The 17,341-nt window shown below is 37.7% G+C and overlaps 1 protein-coding gene across 1 annotated transcript in view; it reads right to left on the bottom strand.

Annotated features, from left to right (window-relative positions):
* Window positions 1-5,779: 5,779 nt before the first annotated feature.
* The window catches only part of LOC146697361 (transmembrane protein 132C), a 300,988-nt gene continuing 289,426 nt past the window's right edge, over window positions 5,780-17,341 (bottom strand). Inside the window, exons 13-16 of the mRNA XM_085476062.1 lie at window positions 13,132-13,260; window positions 12,623-12,922; window positions 11,885-12,159; window positions 5,780-10,647 (exon numbers count right to left, since the gene is read on the bottom strand). Of these exons, the coding sequence (XP_085332188.1) occupies window positions 10,035-10,647; window positions 11,885-12,159; window positions 12,623-12,922; window positions 13,132-13,260 (1,317 nt within the window). The 3' untranslated portion in view covers window positions 5,780-10,034. The remainder of the gene's footprint in view (window positions 10,648-11,884; window positions 12,160-12,622; window positions 12,923-13,131; window positions 13,261-17,341) is intronic.

Genomic DNA, 17,341 nt, shown 5'->3' with positions numbered 1-17,341 from the left:
ACCATCCGGCCATACAAACTACGTCCCAAACTCCACCAACTGGGACTTAACTCCTCTCTGTGCAACTGGATTGTGGACTTCCTCACTAACCGTAGACAGAGTGTCAGAGTGGGTAAGAACACCTCTTCCACCCTTGTGGTCAACACCGGTGCCCCTCAGGGGTGTGTTCTGAGCCCTCTGCTATACACTCTCTTCACCCATGACTGTATTTCCTCCTGCGCGTCCAATCTCATTGTTAAGTTTGCAGATGACACTACAGTGCTCGGACTTATATCCAACAATGATGAGACAAACTATAGGACAGAGGTGCAACAACTAGAGTCATGGTGCCACGACAATAACTTGGTCTTAAACACCAAAAAGACCAAGGAGATCATTGTAGATTTCCGGAAGAGGGGCCATAACAACCATCTGCCTCTCTTCATTGGCAGTGAGGCGGTGGAGAGGGTGAGCAGTTTTAAATTCTTGGGGGTAACTGTGACCGAGGACCTGTCCTGGGGCAACCATATCACCTCAGTTGTACGGAAGGCCCAACAGCGCCTCTACTACCTGAGGAGACTGCGGAGCGCACACATTCCCAGATCTCTGATGTTGAACTTCTACAACTGTGCCATCAGCAGCGTTCTGACGTATGGATTTCTAGTGTGGTTCCCCAGCTGCACCAAGGCCGATCAGCAAGCACTCCAGCAGGTGGTGAAAGAAGCTGGCAGAATTATTGGAACAAGTCTGCCAGAGATCAGTAATATCTTCCCCACTCGCTGCCTGAGGAGGGTGCACAGTATCCTGCGGGACCAACATCACCCTGCGCGCCACCTTTTCCATCTGCTGCCCTCAGGGAGAAGGTACAGGTCTATACAGGCCAGAACATCCAGACTGGCCAACAGCCTGTATCCACAGGCTGTGAGGCTCCTGAACTCTCTGCCCCCCTCTCGCGGACAATAACCATATCCAACTTCTTAATAGCAATGAACTGGTCTGCATTGGTGCATCATATCTTTATTCTCTTCCCCCTCCTGCCCCCCCTCTTTCTTAAATAGATAACTATCATATCTGATATCATATCTCACAGTACAATAATATTGAATGGGTTGCATTGTTGTATTTTGTCATGTTTCTCAGGTCTTTGTCTGAATTTCTACGAACATTATTGCTAAGGATTGTCTTATTGCATTGGAGTCACACTGGGTTAAATATGTACACTTGGGTTTTAAGGGGTATTTATTATTTTCTTCTTTTTTTTGGGTTGTATGGAAGCCCCAAACGCAATTTCATTGTTCTTGACAATGACAATAAATAAATAAATACTAAATACTATAATTTGAAAAAAAAAAAGATGCCTAAAGAGATGTCAGTGCAATGGAGGGCTGCCCTGATTACTTTGGAAAAAAATTTTAACAACAGAAGGACTGCTAAAACTTTACAAGTTACTAAATCAATGATGTGCTAAAAGAATGAATGCACTGGGCAACTTAGCAAGACCAAAAGCCAAGAAAGACCAAGGCATATCATTTTCAAGGTCTATAATCTTAGAGTTTGCCAGAAAACAATTAATACGTAGCCTATCCAGTTCTGGGGAAAACTAACAAACAAACAAACAATCAAAGAAACAATCTTTGGTCAGAAAAATTTAAATTAACTTGCATCTAAAAAAGGGAAGAAATCCTCTGTATCCTGAAAGTATCATGATACAAAGCATGTTATATTATCTGTCAAATATAGTAGAGGCAGTTTTGTAACATGACAAGCATGACTGTCAATGTAACTGAACCACTAATATTTGTAATAGTGAAGCATACAGGGCTGTAGTCTCTGCTCAGATTCACCCAAATGCTGCCAAACTGATCAGGCAGCACTTAGCAGTGCAAATGAATAATGACCCAAACCATACTATGAAAATGACTCAAGAGTTTCTTGAGGAAAGGAATTTGGACATTCTTCAATGGTCAAGTCACCTGATTTGAACTCAGTGGAGCATACTTTTGAGTTATTAAATACAAAACTGAATGCAGAAACATCCACAAATAAGTATCAGCTGAAGGTAGATGCAGTAAGGGCCCATCAGAGCATCTTAAGGGAGGAACACAGAGTAAGTATTAAAACTAATCAGTGTATTTAAAATTATATTTTGCTCAATTATCATTGAAAAATGGAGACTATGTATGAAAATAAGTCTAATTCCTAAACAGTTAATGTTTTTGTTTTTTTGGGTTTTTTTTTTTGTAAAACTACTTGAATTAAAGCTCAAAGTCACCTCAGTCATATCTTGATTGTTTCATTTAAAATACACTTTGGCAATGCACAGAGGCAAAAACTAGCTAAAATGCACCTTTGTTCAGTAAATTATCTACCTAACTAAATAAGCACCAAGGATAAAAATAGAAATTCAAATTCTTTCTGAATGCATTTTTTATTAAAAAGATATACCAAGCAAGCAGAACATAGTGGAAATTCAATATCTCTTACATCCAGCAGTCTTTTCTCTGTTGCAACTACTGTTTACAGTTTCTTAAGCATGGTGGATAAGCCAGCTAAGCTCCACCGGTTTGTGAAGTCATCACTATTACATATCATCTTCTACTTAAATTAACACTATATCTGGTGAATTCGGGATCTTGAAACCTCAGTCCTCCAGTTTTCTCTTTTAAGATCTTCCATTTAGTAGTACATTTCCTCTACATTATACAAAAGTCAGCCCTTTCTGATGTGTCTATGGGTGAGAAAGATCAACTTTTTTTTGTTCCACCAAAGTATTTCTTGCATTGGTGATTTTCTTCATATCCATTCTAGCTCCGATTTTGTTGTATTACAGTGCCCACTTTGAATTCCTCAATTACACTTCTGGATGTCTTTGATTTGCAGGAGGTTATTTTTTTTTTATCATCGCCAATCCTTTTTCTGACAGGCCCTCTCATTTTTTTTTCTTTGGTGGTCAGAATTCTATCTCTGGGTGGCAATCCTGTCACTGTAGATGAGAATGTGGATGCCCAAACTATCAACAGCCAAGCTTTCAATGGCAGAAATGTTACTCTATAAAACAAAGGAATTATGACTATTTGGATAATAAAATCCATCACAGATATTGCAGTCTGAAAACAAAACATTAAAATATGTTTTACTTATTACACATGATTTTTCAATCAAAGATGCCATACTTTTCCAAAGATTAAAGTCATAGTTAATGTCAGAGGCATCTTTTGCTTTTGATTACTGACAGTATGTGCAGCAATGCCGGATGCTGAAGGTTAGCAGTCCTGTTTAAAGAGCAAGAAAATCAGTAAAACAGTGGTTGGAGGTGTTTACAGGTTTATTTGTCAGGAGGGTTTTGTCTTGTTTTGAAATGTTGAGTTTTTCACTTTGTTTACATAGTTTTTTTTAATCCTCTGACTTTTTTTGTTTTTACTGGCCTTCACAAATTCACACATTTTGGTAACTGATTGGGTTTAGGAATTGAAAACTACATGTTTAGTTTAAGGTATGGGAAAAAAAATTCTTGAAATATGCTTCTTCACATTACTAACCCTCCACATTACTAACCCTCCACACTGAAGTGAGATGCTGCTGTCACTGACAATTGGCGGGATTTGATACCCTAGAAATTAAGTTTATGGTGGTAATATTTTGTACAGATTTCAGGTCTACTTTTTTTAATAGTGTAGAGCAATGAGCTGAAACAAATGTCCATCTACCACCTACTTACACTTTTTAAAACAGTACAGTTCTTTCAAGTCAGCATAATAAGCCTTACAGGTAAAAGCTAGTAGAAAAATAAGGGAAAATAATTTATGAGTCCTCTTTATCCATGGGTATCATTATGTTGCACAGCTGACAAAAGCAAGACACCTACCATGGTAGGTAAAGAAACTGTGTGAGCGAGTCAGGATTTTATTATTTCCAGGTAGACTATGCTTCTTTTGAATGGTTATTGAGTACTGGAGTAAAAAGCCAGTAACAGTAACAGTTACTAACCATTATTAGAGCAGCAGAGTGGCAATAAAATCTTGAATACATTATAAGTATTTGATATCAAATGTATATTTCATCATACAGCTCTAATTTCAAATATATTTGTTATACAAACCTTTATCTTAATTAACTTTGGGTGTAAATGCCTCTCCATCATCAAAATTCCTGCTGGTCCTCCCAAGGGCAGCTTATAGAAATCGTATGTGATTAGACCCCCTACTAAAGTTCCTAAAGGTTCTCAAAGAATCAGTTGGCCTCTGGGTACAATCATCACTTAATAAAATGTAATCATCTGACACTTATCTGCTTCATGAAAAGAAAGATAGAGGAAAATAATTTCAGTAATTCCACACAGTAATTCCTAACTAACTCATAAGAACCTATTCTCATTGCATTCAGCTGTTGCAGATCGAGCATAATAACTTTTAATTTTTATTGCACAAAAGGATGAGACCGTGAAGGTAAAGCATCTAGGACAGAAACAGCTGCATTATACTGCTAACACAACTTTGACTCTTTGCACGAATCTGCACAGACAGCACGCTAATGCTAAGCTAGCCAAGAACTCAGAGTGATGTTAAAGCTGAATGTTTGCCGACTCCAACCCAACAGTCAGACCTTGAACTTCAATAGGTAACAAACTGATGAGCAGTCAGGCTGCAGCCTCTATTTCTACCTGTTTATGTTTGTACAGCAGAATCACTGTGGTGGTCGTTTTGTGGTGCCTCTATGCTGGTTTTCGTTTTTGGCTTTGTGTTCATACCTAAATACTAAGAGAAAACTTATATGACTTTATTTTTTTGAGTAATGACCCCAACACTAATGAAAGCAAAGAAGGGAAATACCTCCAACTAAACCAACATTTAACCACACAGCATGCAGTTAATTGCATGAATGTAATGCCTTTGATATGCTGCTTGGCAATGATGGTCACTATCAAAGTGGAGCCAGTGAGAACCCAATAAAAATTGATAAGGCATTGGTACAATAAGCAATACTGATAATGGAATCGGAATTGCTAAATCCTTATCAATCAAAAGCTACCAGACACTGAATCAATTAGAAAAAGAACAGAACTGATTCTGCTTTCATTTATTTCTATCTCTGATCCAAGCAATGTTAATCAGTGAATTTTGTTTTTGTAGCTTTGAGTCATCTATGATGGAGCTGCTCATTCCTAATTAAATAATGGATATTGTTGATCTGATTTGTTGGCTGACTAACCTTTTGCACAAGTACAAATGAGAAGAGTAGGGCTGTAAACCTTGTCTAAAGATTTTCCAAAACAAACGTGCTTTGCGCTTTCTTTTTTGTCTATAAATTGCTTTTTTTGCTGTTTTACATCAGTTTGTACAATCATCCACAAGCAAGAGTTTCAGACAATCTTTTAAGTCCAAGAGCATGAGAATCGATTAGTCTCGATTAGTGTCGTATCACATTTTAGACAATCCCAATAACAGACAGTTTCCCAAATCATGGTTTACGCCTAGCCCCAACTAAGCAGAAAATTTCTGTAAAGTGCAAAAAAACTTGATCTAAATCTCAGTTTAGACCAAATCTGTGTTTTGGAAAATGAGCATTTATTGCTTGAATAAAAAGCTAAATTCCTGTTTTCTTTGCCCCACGAGAGGTTTAAAAACAGGATTTAAAATTTAAAAAAAATTGGTGTGTTTCTCTTTGTGCACGTGCATGCCTTTTACAGTATGAGTAAAATCATGATATTATCATGTTAAAAAACCAAAGGCTTTTATTTTTTTAGTTTAAGTAATTAATTGATTTATTTTGCAGAAATATATAGATAAATGGAAATAAAACAAGGAGCAGTCGGCCAGTTTTTTGGTTATGGGATTTTATTAGCTTCCATTAACCAATTTTAAACAATGACGATAGGCAAAAAGAAAAAAAAAATAATTAAAAGGAAAAAAAAAGCAACTTTAGGGCTCATGTCTGCTAGTACCTCCTCTACTCTGTAGTATATTAAACTGCTGCCCATGTGTGACTATGTAACAGTGTAATAGATTTTGTAAAATCTAACCTGTTTCGGTGAGGTTGGATTTTTCAGCAGTCAAATGTACCTGCTATAAAAGAATGTTTTTGCTTGCTTGATCTACTGCTATCAGCTGGCGTTATCAAAGAGAAATAGTTTTTTTTAAATGCATATTTTTAGAAGTCATGTGCACTGGTCTGAAAACAACTTTACTGGTATCACAGCCAGTGTAAAAGGTGGAAGTAGTTACTATGATGTAATCCACTGGTTAAGAAGCCTTAAGATTAGTGCTTTTATTGTGCCATCTTAGTTTTAAAGAAATGTGATTTCCTCACTGAATAATGACTTATAATTGATAGATTTTTAGGCAGTGAGCGTGATGACAGAATACCATGGATAATACTCTTCTTTTTTCTTTTCTTTTTTTTTAAATGACCAAGATTTTATAAAATAGGCTTATTTTTTGCATTCAATGCGACCCAAAATGAGCGACTAAGTTCATAAACACATCGGGTCAAGACAGATCAAAACAGGTCAAAACAGAAAGCCATTTTTCCAGTAGACTTATATAAGAAAATAAAGTCTCTGCAAGAAAAGCTATTGTCATCTGTGACAATAGCTTGACTTGTGACAGAGTATACTTTAGGTTTAAGGCACTTCTGCATTGGCTTCATATTCCACAACCCAGAAGCTACAACCATCTTTTATACTGTCTACGACTGATACTATGTTGGAATGTTCTAGCAAGATTTGGAATGGCAAGGGACATCTGCAGAGTTAGACAACTTTTCTGAAAACAAAGCAGTGCTCATTTTCTGTCAGAAAAATAAGGCAACTATTCCTGTGCAGCATGTTGAATATTGACTGTAAAAGACGCCTAATCATCTTAGTAGTATGTGCAACTATGAGAAACAAAACAAAAATTAAATGAATAATCTGTAGAAAAATAATTGCCATATGATATAAGGCATTAATTGACCAATAAAGATGACTTCTAAGAAAAACAAAATTAAAAAGTTATCTTGATTCTGCATTTACAATTCTGCCTAAATCTGTGCAATGTTACCGGTGGCACCAAACATGAGTTAAGTCTACCCTCTAGAAGCTACCAGTTGTGGCAGTTATTTTATTTCATTTCAACTGAATTGAACTGGATTCAGTTTATATAGCAAAATCACAATAACAGCCATCTCAAGGTGCTTTATATGAGGTAAAGACCAGATAATATTAGAGAGGTTATCTCTGATATTTGTAAAGGCAAATAAGTTAAACTATTTCTCTCAGGACAAGCTAGCAGTAGTTTAATAAGCGTGTTGTACATTGTGGTTTTTGCTGACATTGTTATATATATATATTTTTTACAGTGTATTTCTTTCTTTGATATCAAATACAGTGCAAGCTGAAATACCCAATCTGCAGTCTCTCAAAAATAGCCTTGTATTTTTTAAGTTGACATCCATATATTTTTAAAAAATAAAAGTAGGTAAAATGGATTTCCAAAGCTGTAAAGTATGAATACATTCACAGCAATTTAAGAAAGATTTTTCAACTGAGAGCATTGCAACACTTATACCTTAAGCAACTATTGAACTAGGATCCATATGACTGTTCCTTTGGAGCACAGCAGTCTTATAACTACATCGGAGAGCAGAGTAGGATAGATACAGTAATGTGTCCAGAACATACAGTATAGTTGTCATCATCAGTCAGAATATCTATTGCTTTGGTGGAGGCCATACGGCAATTTTTATTCCCCATTTGGCATCAGCTCAGGTCTCTTATCTGTGTCTGTTTACACCGCATTTTCTTTTTGTTCCCAATTCTTTCCATTTCAGACCCAATCATTTGTGTTTTGATGCCAGCGTGTATTTTTCAAATGTTTCTTGTTTAACAAATGATTGAAAATAGAGATGCTTTTAGTAATCAAAATTATGCCCTTGTTTTCAATTGAATGAGCCCACTAAAAAAACATTGTGACAGTTGGTTTAATTTGCTTTCCTAAATGGACCTCTGAGACTCGCCCTTCTCAAACAATTTTGAGTGTAATGGCCTCCATTTTTACATCTCACGGAGGTAAACTGATTTCTACCCTGTACAAAGACAAGAACTCATTCAATACTTGAAGTAAAGACCGGAACATCTTTAGAAAAAAAGAACCCATAAGATCACTTTCACATTGTGGTGGTAGATAGTATTGTGTACCATATTTGCACTGTAAAATGTACAAAATATCACCAAGTTGTTGGCTAGTGGCCTGCAATCTTATTCACAAGCACTTTGAAGCATGTTTATTTATTTACAACATACAGTGTACTCTGAAACAGTAACACATTTATAAATAAATATTGCAATCTTAACATCGTACAGTTCTCCTTTTTTATTGTCGGTTCTTCATGACTCGTCACCTGAGCTTAACGAAGGTGAGGCAACCTTTGCCTGTTCTGAGTCCTTCTTTCCACTTATTCTTTTATGTGCTATCATTCACCAGCAGGCCTATTACTTTCAGTCTTTGTCCTTGCCCTGTCATTCCTTCCTCACCCTCTCAAACATGATTTCAAATAAATAGGTATCTAGAAGGAAAAAAAGGATCATATATTCTTAAATCTTAATAAATCTCTGAAATAAAACGCTACAGTTAATATCTTCCCAAATTAGGGAAAAACATAACAAAGAAAAACATAAAAACCTTCTATTTATCAAAAAGGACAAACAAAAGGAAAAAAAACCCAATATATTCATAATAATGTTCAACAAGCTGGTACGTATCCATATTTGTTCGTCAGGTATCCATTCCATTATCATTATCCATTCACATGTCATTCAGTACATCCTGTTATCTCAATGTTCAACACTGCAGGTACTCCTGTCTGTCTGGTTGCCTATGTGGTACATTTTTTTTTAATAATCTTCATTATTAGGTGCTCAGTCAGGCTTTGCAAAGCCCAACCACTTCCTTTTTTTTTAATATGAGACACTTCAGTCAGTCCCCTTACACTCAGTGTTTCACTGTGTGTGTATTTTTCTTTTTTTTTTAACTTCACAAATGTTCTACTGTTGTCCAATCACAGACAAGGAGATGGGCCAGGGGATGACAGGAGTGATTCTGGATAGAGGGAGAAAGCCATCATTGGCTGCAGGGAAAACAGAAAATCAGCCTCAAATATGGCTAATGTCCTTTCCTGTTTGTAATTGTGCAAGAATAAATGCCTCTGTCTTGGATCCAAGGGAGAAACAGTCTTTTGTAAGATACATCATTTTCCAACTCTCAAGACACTCTGTTGTTTCAAGAAAGAGCACATTTGCCTGAATACAGAGCTGAATGGCAATTCCCACTAGTAACTGCAAAATGCCTGAATTTCTAGTTGAGTACTTGGACTATATATATTTATTACATTTCACATGTTACTTATGAGAAATGCCATAAGAAATGGGTCACATGATAAACCAACAACACATATTCGTCAGAGAACTCATTACGTAACCATTCTGCAGACTCGGCAGGTAAATGTTTGTATATCAAAAGTAGATCAATGATTAGTCAACGGCCACAGCAAAGGTTGGCAATAAACCACACGAGTAAAAAAGACTTCTGAAGGCAGGACATGATGTAAGTCCTTCCCATCCTCGTTTAAATGTAAAGTGGCTTACAAATGTCTGTCCAATAACGTACCCTGAATTTACTGTAAGTATCTATACAATGGTTTACTAATTTTCTGAAAGTAAACATTTAAAACAATAGTGACTTTATTATTGATTTTTACACTAATATTTTCACAATAAATAAAACAGAAAAAACTCAAAGTTTTTTATTATTTGCTACCATTAATTTTAGTGTGAGCTAGTGATGCTTTTCATAGCCTAAGGGATGCTAAATGTAAGCGTCCCCAACCCAACACAATGTCTCTTAGATACTCTTCCAGACACATCATCACACTTTATGTTCCCTTCACGCTTCCTATATCCCTCCCATTCTCCCTCCATATATCCACTGCAAAGGCATTATAGGTGAATTGTACTCATTGTCCATTCTCCCCCTACTGTACTAATCCTCTGCCCCGCCATTTCTCAGTTTCTTTCCCATCAGTCACAGATTGTCTTGTAGCCTTTCCATATAGGTTCTGATTTCAGACTGACCTAGGTCCATATCCTGGCACACCCACTTGATATCATCTTCACTCCCATTCGTCACCAGGACTGATGAGTTGGTGTATGGGCCACCACCTGAATTATCATTGGGCAGAACAGTGGCAAAAGATGTGAATTTGACGCGTTTGCGTTTGGCCGCTGCAACAGCAGCTGCAGCTGTGGCTTGGGGGGAATTATTCAGATGCTCCTTTTGACCTGTAGCATCTTTGCCACCAGTAGTGATTGCTGAAAGGCACTGATGCGATTCTGGAACAGATCTAGGCAAGGTTTGTCCATGGGTGACACCCCGATGTCCACCTCTGCCACCGCTCCCACTTATAGTGCCCATTCCCATTACCAAGGTGTTACCAGCCCCATTCAGTAGATACTTGTTCTCCTCGTAGCCCCCTTCATTGCGGTCAATTATGGTGGTGCACTCATCCGGCATGCCACCCTGGCATTGGTCAGGGTGGTCTGCTAAAAGGTCAGCCTCAGTGCCAAGCCACACCCAGTCGTGGGCATGGTTCATGTTGCCTCCTGCCTCTAGAACTGGGACTTGCTTGTGACGGTATCTGCAGAGGAAAATTCGTAATGAAACATCAATGGAGGTAAAAATTTAAACAGATGCAGTTTCATGACTATAATCTATAGGCATTATCAGACAATACAAGGAATGACTGCAAAAATTAATACTCAGATAAAAGTTGAGGATTTTACCCCATCAAAATATCACTAAAAAGTTCAAGAAAATTTGAAGGAGAATTAAGTCCAATTTTAGGTTTTCATGGTACTAGCAAAGCAATAAGTGATGCATCACGGGTCTGTTATCCATCCATCCATTTTCTCAACTGCTTAACCAGTTTTGGGTTGCTGGGAACTATCAACTTACATTTGGTGAGAGTCATTTGTCATTTGATTTGTCTCTTAAAATCCACACAAAATAGCAGCACACAAAGGATATGAGAACATAAAACATGTTTAATGCAAAAACATTTATCTGAGAGGTATGCTGGATTTTTGTGCCAACCACCGCTGCTTTCCACTGATCACTTAATAAGCCACAGAGCAATTAATGTTCTCTGCCATTTTGAAACAAAAAGGAGAGGACAGAATCAGAAAAGAACAGATAACTGATTACTGCATTTGATCAGCTGATTTTAGAGGCTAAAGCAGGAGGAAGGATGACTGGAAGGATGCAATCTTATCACAGGTAAAATAAGCTCATTGAACATTCCTGCTATTGTAAGGGTAATTCATTATTTATTTATTATTTTTATAATTGTTTAGGCTCAGTGATATGTGTTTCTAATAAACTAGCCTGTTGATATGAATACTTCACTCCCAACTGGAGCAGTAGTTACCTCTCTAAAAAGTAAAGACTGAGTGTATCAATGGGATCTTGAAAATCAGACAACAATCTCTACACTTGAAATTGTTTTATTTTCAATTGACTTCTCTCAAAAGGTTTCTCTCACAAAATAATGTGGTTGAGCAAAGGTGCTTATGCCCATCATTAAATATTGTTTGCAATGAATAAGCTTTCTTACAGGTTTTAACTTTGTACAAGACATTGATCTGGCTTAAATTTTAATCCTCCAATAGACAATGGTTACCTAATATGGGCATATTAGGCCCATACCGATTACCTGTCAAAACCAGCTTTTTGGTTCATAGATCCTTTCAGTTTCACATTATATTCCACCCATATATTAACTAACCATAATGGACCTGCCTCAGTATTTAATGTGCATCATGTTTTGTTGCTGAGTAACATGTTTAGGTTTTCAGGGTTTTTTTTGTTTTTTTTACCTGAAAGCAAAGCTGACACAGTTGATGAGGAAAACCAGTATTGCCAGGCAGAATACTCCCAGAAGGGCATACATCCCAATCTCCAGGTCTGACAGGCCTCTAGTGGGCTGGGTTAGCTCACTGTTTCCAGTCCCCGGTACCTCCACTGGTGCTGGGTAGCTACTGTAGTCGCCTGGTTGGTTGGGGCCACTGCCACGACTACTGCTGCTGCCACCACCAGCACCTTTGCCACCTGAAGCACGATGGGTTACTGTACTCTTGGTTGTTGAGCTAACCTGAAAATGGAAACGAAAACACAGATATAGTAAATGGTTAAAATATGTGGATTTTGTATATTCATTTGGATTCACGTAAATACGGCATTATTACACAAGACTGACTCCCTCTCCCCATTCTCCTGCTGGCCTGCTCGCACACTACGCAGCGACATATTGTCCTCTCTGCATCACAGTTATGTTATTTACTATATTTAACACAGCAATTTTCACAGAGGCAGGAAACATTGGGAGCTCTGTGCTAAGCATGGATAATGATCAGACTATATGTGTGACATACTGGAATGCCCTGGACCAAGAAGGTGCACAACCACTCACAGTGATTACACTACTTAAACAAACTAAACTTTGATGATTAAATGTGTTTATCCAATGTGAGTAAACTCTAAAACTACAGTTTAAGGAAAATACTCTTAAAAATATCCTTTCCTCACTGTTTTATTATTGTTTTTTTTTTCCATACCTTCCTCATGGCTCCTTCCTCTCGGTCCACTGCTGCACTGTTGGATTTCCACTCTCCTCCATCTTTTGTCCGTTGTTCACTGGTGCTGTTATCCAACCCTCCACCATCATCTTGCCCCCCTCTTCCCATCACTCCTCTTTCGTCATTTTTTGCTCCAAACTTAACTATAACATTTCCAACTCCAGATGCCAGCACACTCTTCCTTTTTGACTTCTGGCAAGTTTCAGAGATGACCATCTCTACTCGAAACAATGCCCCCTGCCCATCACCTTCTGCTACTACAATGGGCCAGTGCTGTTCCTAAATGACAACGAGAATGTGGAAGTTAATACCTTACAGTTTAAAACGCGTTTAGGCAGCTTTTGTTATGACTTTGCAAACTATAAATAAACCTTAACTGAACTGAATTGAATTGAATTTGGGCTTTCTGCTCTAAAAAGCATGATCTACAAATGTATAAAACTGTCACTTGTTTGCACTGCTGACAATATAAAGGAAGATGCCAGTACCTGATTGGTAACAGAAATGACATTCTCATCAAGTGAGACAGCTGAAAGTAGGAAGTCTTTTGGATCATATATATCCAATGGTGTCACTGAACCATCACTGTACTGGATCCATGCACTGATCCCAGCTTCCTGAAAAAGAGAAAAAAACCCTGCACAATTACAACTGAAGCTTTTAAATAGTTCATCCAGAAGATCAAAGAGAATATCTATCACTGATACTTTTTCTTTGCACAAGATAGAAAGAATGTTGTCATCTGATATTTCAAGCAAAGATAACTGACATCAACAAAGAGTCCTTGCTTTTTATTGGCTGTTCCCTCTTTCTTCTTTTGTGCCTTGCTTTATTTTACTTCCTCGCCTGTCTCTGTGATTTCTGATCTGTTTCCTATCATGTTTCCTATGTTTGTCTTTTTTTTGGTCTTGTTAACACCTGATCTTGCTTTTGTTCATCACAGTACATTCCTATCATGGGCCATGGCATACAGTTTTATACTTGCTGGACTCTTGTAAGTTTCAAGTTGGCTCCTTGGTAAAGTTCACATTTTATGCACTCAACGTGCCATTCTAAAAGTGTCTGCATTTTAGTTTTCTATTTAACGAAGTGAGTAGTGAAAGAGGTCATCTATGTCCACTGTGATTGACCATCTTTGAACAGAAGAGGTGGCTTACGACACCAACTGTCTGCCACCTACAGTGAAGTTTTGAGATCCCTTACTTCTCTAAAGTAGTTCACTTTAACATCATTGAAATTGTTAAATGCTATTGTATAAGCTTGGGAACTACTTGATGGAACACCTTTCTTCGACTCTGAGATTGGCCCACAGTCACTCACCTTTTAGAAAATACTCAAAGTCCACATTCACAGACTCAAAAGACTGTGGCATGCTCCTGTTAAATCCTTAGGGCAGTGTAAAATCATCAAGTGCATGAGATGTCGCTGACATTTAACCTTTTAGGAACCCCTTCCATACATTTCTGCAGGTTTTGCCCAGTGTAGTTATCCAGATCTAATACCACAGTAATTTCAAACATGTTATCAGGAGAAGCACAAAAAATTGGAAAGCTAATATTAGATATTACAAAGTCTCAAAGACCCAACTGTGTAACTTTTTAATCTTATTTACTGGTATATGGCATTTTCATAATGTTGTCGTAGTCTTGGGTCATTTGTCCCAGCCTTTTAGAATTAATGGTGTTTTGTGATTTCTTTGTGTATAATATTTTGGTTTTATATTTTTCAGTATCTTTTGGGCTCCTATGTTTAGTTTTCATGTTGTCTTGTCATGATGTCTCATCACCCTTTCCTGTGTGTCATTCCATGTTTCCCCAGCCTGTCATGTCTCTCTCTCTTGTGCTCTCTCATCCCCTCTCTCTCGTGTTCCCTCACTCCTTCTCTCATCTGCCTCTTCCTGCCATACATCCTTCCAAGCTTAAGCCCTCTGTCTCCCTTTGTTCAGTGTGAGGCTGCTTGTTCGTCTTCTCCCGTGTTCCTGGGCCCTAGTTTTTCCATTATCCCTGTGCTTTGCTTCTAGTTCAGTTTTTCCAGTTTATTTTAGCTATTGGTTTTGGTTTCTCTTATTTTGTACTTTCGTGTTCCACATTCAATAAACAGCGTGTTTTTCGTTCAACCTTGTCCCTTCCTCGAGTGTCTGTATTTGGGTCCGCTAAAAAGAAACACATGGTCTGCCGCCGCAGACCCATGACAAATGTATTTTGTCCAAATGCTGACCACACGTAATTTTCAGTTTGTTCATTTCTTACACAATTTTTTAACTAGATTTTCAAAGTAGCTTAAGAAAATTAAAAAAAATGTAAAAATTAATTTTAAAAAATTGCTAAAATCTAATTGCTAAAACTAGATGTTAGCAATTGTACATTTCCACCTTCATAATTGTTAGTCTGCAATGCTATGCTTCCCAAACACATTTCATTATTCAGTATTGACAACTAAAACCTATACACCTGTTTTGTGGACAGAAACACTTTTTTTCTCTGATTTGTCTTTTTCCTGTTCAATTACAACAGGAAAAAAATTCATCCAAAGAAAAATACTTTCTGAATTTCACACTAAATGTACAAGAAAAGCAAAGATTTTTCTTCTTTCTTAAAATAATATCAGATAAGATAAACCTTTATAAACCATTTCTTTAAATGGTCCTGCTTCACAGATTTACATTGACAAACAGCTTTGTTCTTCTTATTAATAAAAATAAAAAGACTAATGCACTGATATAACCTAGTAAGTAAGATTTAGTACCTTTTTTTAATAAACTGCAGGATCAAACCTGTATTTTGATTGAGGTGAGCTGCTTAGCCCTTGGGTGGTATTTATGTTGTGGCAATTTTAAAACAAACAAACAAAAATAAGTATGAAGACAGCCTAACATATTCTATATAACTTCATAAGGTATAAAATAAACTTTGGCAATGTCATTAAAAAATCAAGAATAATAAGTAAATGGTACCTGTTAACTGTGTTAACGGGTATGTGTGATGATATAACGGATCAAAGTGGAGACGGAGACGGGTTAAAAAAAGATTTTTAAATGTTATAACAATTTTAGTTTCACTGTGTTTGTAAACATAGGTGACAAATTCATTTTGCGATTTATTTTTTTTATTTATTTATTTATTTTTGCCTGTCCAGTTTGGATCTTTAGCCATCAGAATTGTTGTCTGAAGGCCAAGAAAGATGCCAAGTGGATTTACTTTACCAAGTGGATCATCATGGCCTTGCCATATTGGTCCATTTGATTGACCTTTATTATAATTATGTATTTATTTTATTTTCGTTTTTTAAAGACGGGACAGACATGACTGGGGGATAGGACAGGGAGATGAATGAAAGAAAGAGGGAGAGAAAGAAAAATAGAGGGGAGAAGAGATGGTGAGAAAGGGGGGAAGAAAAAAAAAGAAAGAAAAACAAACAAAACACCTGGATCACCTGTATGGAGATAAAAAAACCAGAAGAGAAAACAAACAACAAAGAGCAACATAATAAAAACAACACCATCACAATAAACTAGCTAACAATAGATAACAGTAGATACTTTTTTAATTTCACCTGTTGAGAATGAAAAAAGAAAACAAGCCGAAGAAAACGAGAGCACTAGAATAAACAACATCACGATGATCTATGGGAATATAACAGTAAATACTAAATATTAAACATTATTGTGCAGCACCTAAGATCGACAGTGTGCTTTGAGGTAGGAGCCAAAAAGGGTGTAGTTTGTGTGTGTGAGCACCCGTGTGTACACCTGTGAGCATGAATGCACTTGTTTTTAAAAGGTTCCTTCATGTAATGATCTGCTAGAGGGTGTGGGGAGCCACAGCCCCGTCCACCAGGGCATGAAGCAGGTATGGAGGAGATCAAAACTCCAGACATCCAGAGGCCCTCAGAACACAAGAGACCAAGGAAGACCAACAGAGGGGCAGCCGCGCCACTGTCCCAGAAAAGCTGAGGAGAGTCCCAGATGAGGGGTCACTCAGCAGCCGCGGAGCAGAAGCCAGGGGGGGTGGCAGTGACGTGCCCGTGAGCTCCGCCGGCAGCCAGCTGTGCCAGAGTGACCGAGCCCCAGGCCAAGAGGCCAAGGGCACCCCACCCCCGAAGTGGCCTGAGCGAGCCCCAGGCTCCAGGCCCCGATAAGCAGCCACCAAGGAGTGAGCCAGTGTGTACCTGGACGCCCATCCTCCACCCGCTCATATGTAGTGTTGATGCATGTGTGTTCTAAGGTGCATTTAAAACCCAGGAGGGCATCATTGTTGCGATTTAATTTCTTTTACTGGATTGTATTTAGGGCCTGAAGTTTCATTTAAAAAAAGAAATGGCTGTTGTAATCGGTTGCTGCTGTAATTGCTATAGTCTTGAAGTTACACTTCCCTAATTTGAAACTGATTATGGGAGAGATAGCATCTAGATAATGTTCGCAGTGCAGAATTACTATTTAAGAGCCATGATTACAACCTTTAGGGAATTACTGTGAAGAGAGGAACAGGCAACGATGGTGGCCATCATTTCACTTGTGTAATAAAAACCTAAAGGCAGAGAGTTGTCTGCATGTGAATCACATGGCTACATGCCCAAACTAGATAAAGTGAGAGGATGTGATGGCTTGCAGAAATGTTTTAATGTGTGAGTAAAATCACAGATATTCATAAGAACAAAAATCTTTTTATATAATTCATCCATCCATGTTCAGTGTGTCTG

This window comes from Copadichromis virginalis, linkage group LG12 (genome assembly GCF_057382275.1).
Source record: "Copadichromis virginalis isolate Kocher_CV1m ecotype Utaka linkage group LG12, C_Virginalis_male_GT1.1, whole genome shotgun sequence".
Classification (NCBI taxonomy): Eukaryota; Metazoa; Chordata; class Actinopteri; order Cichliformes; family Cichlidae; genus Copadichromis; species Copadichromis virginalis.
This window is presented reverse-complemented; position numbering and strand designations above follow the sequence as displayed.